Source organism: Mchenga conophoros, linkage group LG6, assembly GCF_057382185.1.
Source record: "Mchenga conophoros isolate Kocher_MC1m ecotype Shallow Benthic linkage group LG6, M_conophoros_male_GT1.1, whole genome shotgun sequence".
Taxonomy (NCBI): domain Eukaryota; kingdom Metazoa; phylum Chordata; class Actinopteri; order Cichliformes; family Cichlidae; genus Mchenga; species Mchenga conophoros.
This window is the reverse complement of record NC_140531.1, coordinates 34145433-34153261: the sequence shown is the minus strand read 5'-3', so window position 1 is coordinate 34153261 and position 7829 is coordinate 34145433. Positions and strand designations below refer to the sequence as shown.

At 41.5% G+C, this 7829-nt stretch overlaps 1 protein-coding gene across 1 annotated transcript; it reads left to right on the top strand.

Moving 5' to 3' along the window:
- The first annotated feature begins 27 nt into the window (after positions 1–27).
- sirt7 (sirtuin 7) lies at positions 28–7829 on the top strand. The gene is made up of 10 exons (XM_085277655.1): positions 28–263; positions 369–506; positions 1783–1887; positions 1970–2040; positions 2136–2208; positions 2752–2850; positions 3739–3975; positions 5607–5687; positions 5799–5905; positions 6061–7829. Exons 1-10 carry the CDS (start codon positions 159–161, stop codon positions 6260–6262), a joined length of 1218 nt encoding a protein of 405 aa, XP_085133781.1. The 5' UTR covers positions 28–158; the 3' UTR covers positions 6263–7829.

Sequence of the window (7829 nt, the reverse complement as noted above, 5' to 3'; positions counted from 1 at the left end):
TGAGGTGTGAAATTGAGGGAAAGTACAGACTCCCACCGGCAGGGGGCGGTGTTCCCGGCTCCCGCCCGGTTTCTTTTTTAACTTCCGCTTCCGGTTGTATCTGGTGCTATGAGCTTTGTTTTGAATAAACGTCTTCTCGTCAGCTGATTGAAAACAGGATGGCGGAAGAGCAGGACGCCGGTGTTTCTTCTCGGACTCAAAGGAAAGCTTTGAGTAAGGCTAAAATACTACAGCGGGAGAGCGAGAGGGAGGTCTTCAGACTGGTGAGAGGGGGAAAACATGCACATTTACAGCTAGCAGGCTAGACTAGCTCATGTTTGCTGTGTCCATTGTGAGGCTTACCCGGTCCCTCTGTCCTCCTCCCGCAGGTCGGGCGGGTCCTGAAAAAACCGGAGTCTCAGCGGTCAGAGGAGGAGGCCGCTGCTCTGCTGCTGCACAGAGACACTGTGGAGGAGCTCTGCAAGAGACAAGTCCGCAGAAATGTGCTCAAGAGGAAGCAGGAAGAGGTGAGACTCCGGCCCAGAGAGGCTGGCCTGCTAAGGTTGGTTTGTCAGCTAGTGGGACAACTTCAGAACAGACGTGGAGGCAGCAGGTTTCTGGGTTGATTGTGTGAAGACTCAGAGAGGTTGAATGGTAGTCGCTCTTTGTGCACAAACTGTAGTAAATACAAAAGGACTAAAACCATTCTGGTAAATGCACTGGTACTCATATAGTGCTGTTCTGCTCTAAGTGGGCACTAAAAGCTTCATTTGCCCAATCACACACATTAATTTCTTACACCTAAGCACCTTTTTACACTTTTCACACATACACTCACACTCTGATGGATGCAGCAGGCCCAATTCGAGCTTCAGTACCCATGGATAAGTCAAAATGCAGACTGGAGGAGCCAGAGATTGAACCATTGGCCTCCTGAGCTACCACTCGGGTCCTCATGGACTGCTCATGGAGGAGCAGTATGAGGGCTCAACATCTACCCATGTGTGCGTGTGTTAACTCAATAAGAGTTAACACACGCACACATACACCCAGAAGCAGTATCTCTCAAAGAGCCCAGAAAAAATGTTAGCAGCTATTTTTGTTGGTTTGTAATCCTAGACGTAGCCAAAGTATGAACTGAGGAGCTGCACCAAACGTGGTTTAACTCTTTCCCCCCTAAAGACGACATTTGACAAGATCCTCTGTACCCTTAATGACATGTATTGACACCGCAGTACCAATATACTCTGGTTTGAGTTTGACAACCACTAGAATAGTTTATGAAGGTCAGCTGCATAGGTAGAGTCCACCCTCACCCATTTCTGATGAAAACCCAGTCATTTTGTTCTATAAGCAGGTCTGAAATATGGTAAAAACCACTTCGTTCAGAAAAGAGCTTCAAGGGTTATTCCTAGTAGGCTAAAGCAAGGTAGAAGGTAGAAAACTTCCTCTCTTAGAAGTATTTGTGGTGATTAAAAAAAGTTTCATTAAAGATCATGGTTGGGTGAAAGAGTCCTCCTGCTGTTGTGACGGCGTCTAGCTCTCTCTGCTGTGAGAGGGCAGCGAGGCTTCAGAGTGAAACGTACAGTAGTTTACTGCATGATTTTAAAAAATAAAACTGCTTCTTTTGCTTGGACTTCCTCCCTTCAGTGATCATTTTACATTATTTTGTCATGGTTTAAAAAAATCAGATGCAAACCATCGTCACCGTCACTCCCTGACCCACTCTCCAGGCAAACAGTCTATTTCTGATTATTTTTGAAGCTCTAATGGTCTTCAGTACAGCTCTGATGTCTTTTTCAGGTATTTGATGGTGTTGATGAGCTGAAAAATAAAGTCAGGCAGCTCACTGTGGCAGTCAAACAAGCCAGTCACCTGGTGGTTTACACCGGAGCCGGTATCAGCACGGTATCTTAAACTCTTCCTCTTCATTTTCGCCTTACTTTTCTTTTTTAAACTTTCACAAAACTGACGTCGTCTGTAATTTCAGGCAGCTTCTATCCCTGACTACAGGGGCCCTAACGGGGTATGGACGCAGCTACAGAAGGGTCGGGCCATTAGGTGAGATACAGAGTCTTTACTGTGGTATGAAATATATGTATTACTCTCCCCTAGTGTGTTCTGTTTGATTTATCTCTGCGTTTCTTTACAAACAGCTCGTCAGACCTGAGTAAAGCGGAGCCGACGCTCACGCACATGTGCATTAAGATGCTTCATAAGGAAAAGCTGGTATGTCACACCAAAGTCCAAAACCATATTTGAATTTCCATTTAAATGAGTGATTAGAGATTTGTAACTTCAGTTTCAATGGTTACTGCGACATAAAAACAGCATCTAAAGACTCATCCGTTAAATCCAATAATTTAAAAAAAAAAAAAAAAAGCTTCAAGTTAAAAACGTTATTTACTTTTTCCAGTTATTCTGACTTATTCCAGTCATTCCGACAGAAGCTTCAAAATAACTTCCAGGATGTTCCAAAAATGACAACTTATTCTAGAAGGATTTTAATAAGGTTAGCCAAGAAAAACAATAGCTACATTTACCAGAATTTTACTATGATAACAAGCAGATGTGACACACACACCTGAAACATAATTGGCTATTTGTGTTTCCTGGTCTGGCATTGATAAGGACAGGACAGCGTCCATCTTTAGCGTTACAGAATATTACCTCAGTTTACCCAGGTGCTGCGTCTCCTCCTTGTAGCATCTCTGCTCGCATCACATTTAAAGGCAGTGCTTCATGTTCTGTCTTTGTTTGCTCTGTGTAAAGGTTAAGCACGTTGTGTCTCAGAACTGCGATGGACTCCACCTGCGTAGCGGTCTGCCCAGACACGCCCTCTCTGAACTCCATGGAAACATGTTTATTGAGGTAAGAACCACGCATCCTCAGTTCTTAGACTTTGTAGAAAGCCTGGAAAGAATTTGCTGAGATGTTTCTAAAAACAGCATCTAAGCCTAATCCCCTACAGATCCAGACGTGTTTGTTTCGCATCAAAAAATATTTCTCAGGTGCATCACGTCTTAAAAGCGCTGGAGGTTAATCTTGCCTTTCAAGAGCCATCACACACGCTGCTTAAATTGCTGCTCGACTCTCCACATAGGCCCGTTTAATGTCATTTGTGTGCTCCCATCACTGGCTGCCTCGTCATTTAGTGTCTGTGCAGTCCTGACCAAATATTTTTATGCAAATGGCAGGGATTTGCATGAGAATATTACAAGAGCTCAGGCTAAGTGATTAACTGTTAGAGGTGATCCAGACATTAAGTAAATATGTTTTTTAAAAGGATTGCAGACCAATGTGAGAGGGGCCAAAATTGCTGTGAGATGTCATTGTGATGTTATTGAGAAAGATATGACAAACTAATCCCGATCCAGATATCTTTCCTGGATGCAGGGATTTGATTCATTCATGGTGTGGAGGGAATTTTCAGCCTCAGGCAAAGTTATGCAGTCTCTGACTGCTCTTATCCTTTAAAATTTCCAGGCTTGGGATTAGTAAAGGTCTCTGAATTGAGTAATTGAATAAAGAAATTTGAAATGTAGAAGTGAATTGCATCAGCAGTGTAAAGCATGCATGGATGAGTGAACACTAAAAGTTGAAAGAGTAGAAGAAGCCCTAACATTAGATGTGTGTGCAGCAGGATTAAATGTAAAACATGAATTGATAAACATTACAATACATTTCTTACTGGCCTCAAACTCTTTATTCAGAGAGTTTAAACTGCTCTGAAACGCTGGGTTTCCCTTCTGTCGGTAGGTGTGCACGTCCTGCTCCCCGGTCAGGGAGTACGTGCGTTTATTTGATGTGACCGAGCGGACGTCGCTACACCGCCATGGGACGGGACGGAAGTGCAGCCACTGTGGCGCCGAACTGAGAGACACCATAGTGCACTTCGGGGAACGTGGGACCCTCGAGCAGCCTCTCAACTGGAGGGGAGCAACAGAAGCTGCCAAGATGGCGGATGTTATACTCTGTTTAGGCTCCAGTCTGAAGGTAGGATTTATAAAGCTGTCGGAGTCTGTAAATGTAATCTGGGTTAGGTTGCATACACTGTACAGTTTTATACCAGTTAAACAGCATGTGCCCTCAAGAACAGACATCGAGTTTGCGTAAAACTGAGCAGTCCAAACAAGATTTGAGCCCACAGTAAAGTGACGATAAACCCTAAGGCCTGATTTGGACTTCTGCAGGGAATCTTTGAAGAGCCTGCGACGTAACCTACGTATGCTGTGCCAGCCCAATAGAAACAAATGAAATGCTGGGTCTATTTTCCCTACTGGGTCTCCACTTTTTGTTGTGGTTAGTTTTTGCTAGACCACATACAAAAACTGTGGTGAGAAAAGAGGGATTGATGGTAGTGAACAGATCACAGTAGTTGCGAGCTGCATTGTTACATTTCTAGAGAGCTGCATCGTCAGGTTACACTGTAGAGTTTCACGGGGGTTTGCGGTAATGGTAAAATGGTTCGTATATAGCGCTTTTCTACTCTAGCACAGTACTCAAAGTGCTTTACACAACTTGTCTCATTTAGCCATTCACACCCATTCGCACAAGCACTTTTGTCTAAGCTTTTTCTCTGTAAGTGCTTTCTGTCTAACATTCACACACATTCATACTCTGATGGATGCCTCTTGCCAAACGATACTTGGCATGCAGACTAGAGCAGAGCTGCGGTGTAGATTTCCCCAGTAACTCAGTCATGTGCACCTTTAGTGTCTCCTGGTTATTAATGATCCTGGAGCATTCAAAAGGTCACAGCCTCTGTTATTATTCAGTTAGTAGTTTTTTTAAAATCATATTATGATGCAAAGAAGGGTTCCCACACTCCCACACAACTTAAATCTGGGACTCTCCACCATTTGACCCTAGAACTGAAGAAGCTTCTCGGATTAGAGGTGAAATGTCTTCCAGCAACTTAAAGAAGTCCAGACGCTTTTCTTTCCAAGCTCCTTAGACAAAGGGTTCCCCTTGTCCTGCCAACTCAGTTTTCTTTTATTTCACTTGCAGGGATTTTTTTTTTTTTTTACTTTATCCAACAGCTCTCATTAGCAGTTGTATTTCAGGTAAATGCAGAGAAAAAGTATGAAGAACTTATCAGTTACTACTGCGAGTTAATTTATAACTACATTTGAGTTGTAATAATGGCAATATTGACTTCATTTTTAACAACACAGTACTTTAATTGTACTGTTTACATGGACAGCTAACTCCTCCTGGTTCTGGTTTTCATGCAGTAGACCAGTATATAAGTTAAAGTTTACCTTAAACCTTATAATATAGTCTAAATATATGTACAATATAAAAAAAAAACCAAATATTTTTTGATGTATTTCCATTTGTGAAGAGGGAAAAACCCATTTATTCATTTTACTGTGTGTTACGTTCCCCTGAAAGGGGTCTAGGTGATGAGGGGGAAGTAACAAAATGTGTCCGGGTCAGAAAAAGGAGACGGAGGCAAAATGGTTAAATTAAAGAGTTTTTGCAGAGGGACGTAACACTGTGTGAAAGAAGCAGAAATCAAGTAGTAGGACAGTTAAATTCCAGCTATATGGCTTTATTAACTTTTTAAAGGAACCTCTATTTTGACGAGTGGTTTCCCTTTGTACTGCCTCTTGCTCTTTCAGGTGCTGAAGAAATACACTTCTCTGTGGTGCATGAACAGACCAGCAAGCAAAAGGCCCAAACTCTACATTGTCAACCTTCAGGTACATTTAATTTTTTTCAGTATAGGTGAAAAACATGCAGATAAATAGATGAGATGTGGGTAAAGTTCTGAATGCTCAGTGGTTCATTATGCACTGGCGTTTTTGTTTTAGTGGACACCAAAAGATGATCTGGCTGTGCTGAAAATTCACGGCAAGTGTGACGATGTCATGAGACTCCTCATGGAGGAGCTGAACCTTCAGATTCCTGCATATAACAGGTAGGATGATAACGCCCATCAAACACAGATGATGTAAATAATATTGGCTTATTGATATAAAATCTGTCATTCAGAGACAGATGGAAAATTACAAAGAAAACAATTTAGCCGAATTGTTCACTGCCCTGAGTTCTCCTCATTGTTTTTTTTATCAGGGCAGACGATCCCATCTTCACTCTGGCTACACCTCTGCAGCTTGAAGAGGTGCAAAGCCACTCTCGTGAGGTCGTAGCGCCTCGCAATGATCAAAATGACTGCTCAGATGACCCCGAGGAGCAGAAACCCACATCTGTGCAGGGCGGCTGGTTCGGACGAGGGTACGGCAAAGGAAGGCAGAAGAAGAAAAAAGTTGCGTGACTGACAGGACATTGTGAACTTTTTGGTCACTGCCAGCAGTTTATCCCATCAAGAGATTCAAGTTTCAGTCCTGTGATGATGGAAAGTTGGACTTGAAGCTTCTGGGGTGTTGTTTTGTAGGATTGTTTCCTTGCCATTAGGAAAATGGCACACTGCACTGAACTGTCGTGTTGTACAGCGTACACTTTAGAGTGATACCTGGGTTCAGAGCAGGGTTTTGTTAAGCAGCTGCAGTTTGTTATGTTTTTGTGTTCATGGCAGCTAAGCCAGCTGGGTTAGACGGAGCCAAATTTTAGCTCAGTGTGGCTAGGATGTTTTTTTTTCTTTTCTTTTTTTTTTTTCTTTTACAAAAACTGACAAGAAAGGTCTTAAAACGTGTCAGAAAATGAGGTCCTGTAGGGGTTTGGTTTGTTTTTTTTGTGAATGGATCACTTTTGACACCATTTCAGGTGTTTTAACCAGACTGGTAACGGGTGCTTCTTAGAGCCTGATTGATATCACCAATATCAGTATCTGCATTTCCCACAAACACAGCCAGCTGATCTGAGTAAAGGTGGGGGGTAAACAAGTAATTCATGGCTTACTGGAACAAAACAGAATTATTTTTAAATATTATCCTAGTAAGTCTTCATAAAAAATGACAAATGTTAGAAAAGTCTTTGTTTTATGTGTCTGAAAGGGGAAATAATATCACCAAATATTGGTGTAGCTCGTATTCCTGCATCGGTTGGGCTCTACAGTGTCTAATTTACGCTCTGCTGGTGTAGTATGACCATGATGTATTAAAACATGGATATCTGAGGGTAGAGTACTTCATAAATACTGTATCATCAGAAGAACATGAGTGGCAGATAACAACAGCAGCTTAAGCAAAAGTCCATTTTGAATTATGCTTTTCTATCTTTTACACATGTACTGATTATAGTAGAATATATTTTTGTAGTGTTTGTTTTTCATATGTTCAAGACTTCCCTTTTTTTAAAAACATGGCATCTTTGTGTTGATGTTTATTTTGAAGGTTTATGTTGGCCGTACTTAATTATTGTGTGCTGCCCTTGACTCTGCTGTAATCCTTCCTCAGGTATGCAGGCTGGTTAGTACAGCCGCTACTGTATTACATTTGTTTACGTTTAAACTTTAGTGTGATATATTTTTTTTTTATTAATAAAAAAAATGATTTTTGTTTACAGCATAGGAAGGTAAGCTGAGTTTTGAGTTAAATTACTGTTTGCTTAAGTGATTGGAAACAGCAGCCAGAGTCATTGTATCTGTTATTTTATCTCAGGAAGAACCTTTAGTGTCAACAGTCTCATCATGTCTGGTATAGTGTTACACATTATTAAAAAAAAGTGCAGGCTGTCTTTGATAAGCTAGTGTCGGCATTCCTAAAACTCAAACCAGTGCTAAACCTGAATGTGAAGCCTCGTTGGTTTTTGCTGTATTTCTTTTCTCTCACACGCAAAGATGTATTTGTGAGAAAATAAATCATGATGCAATGAATTTTCTTTCTGCTACCATTTGTTTGATAAAAATAAAGAAACCATATCTGATTTGGTGCTCTAACTTA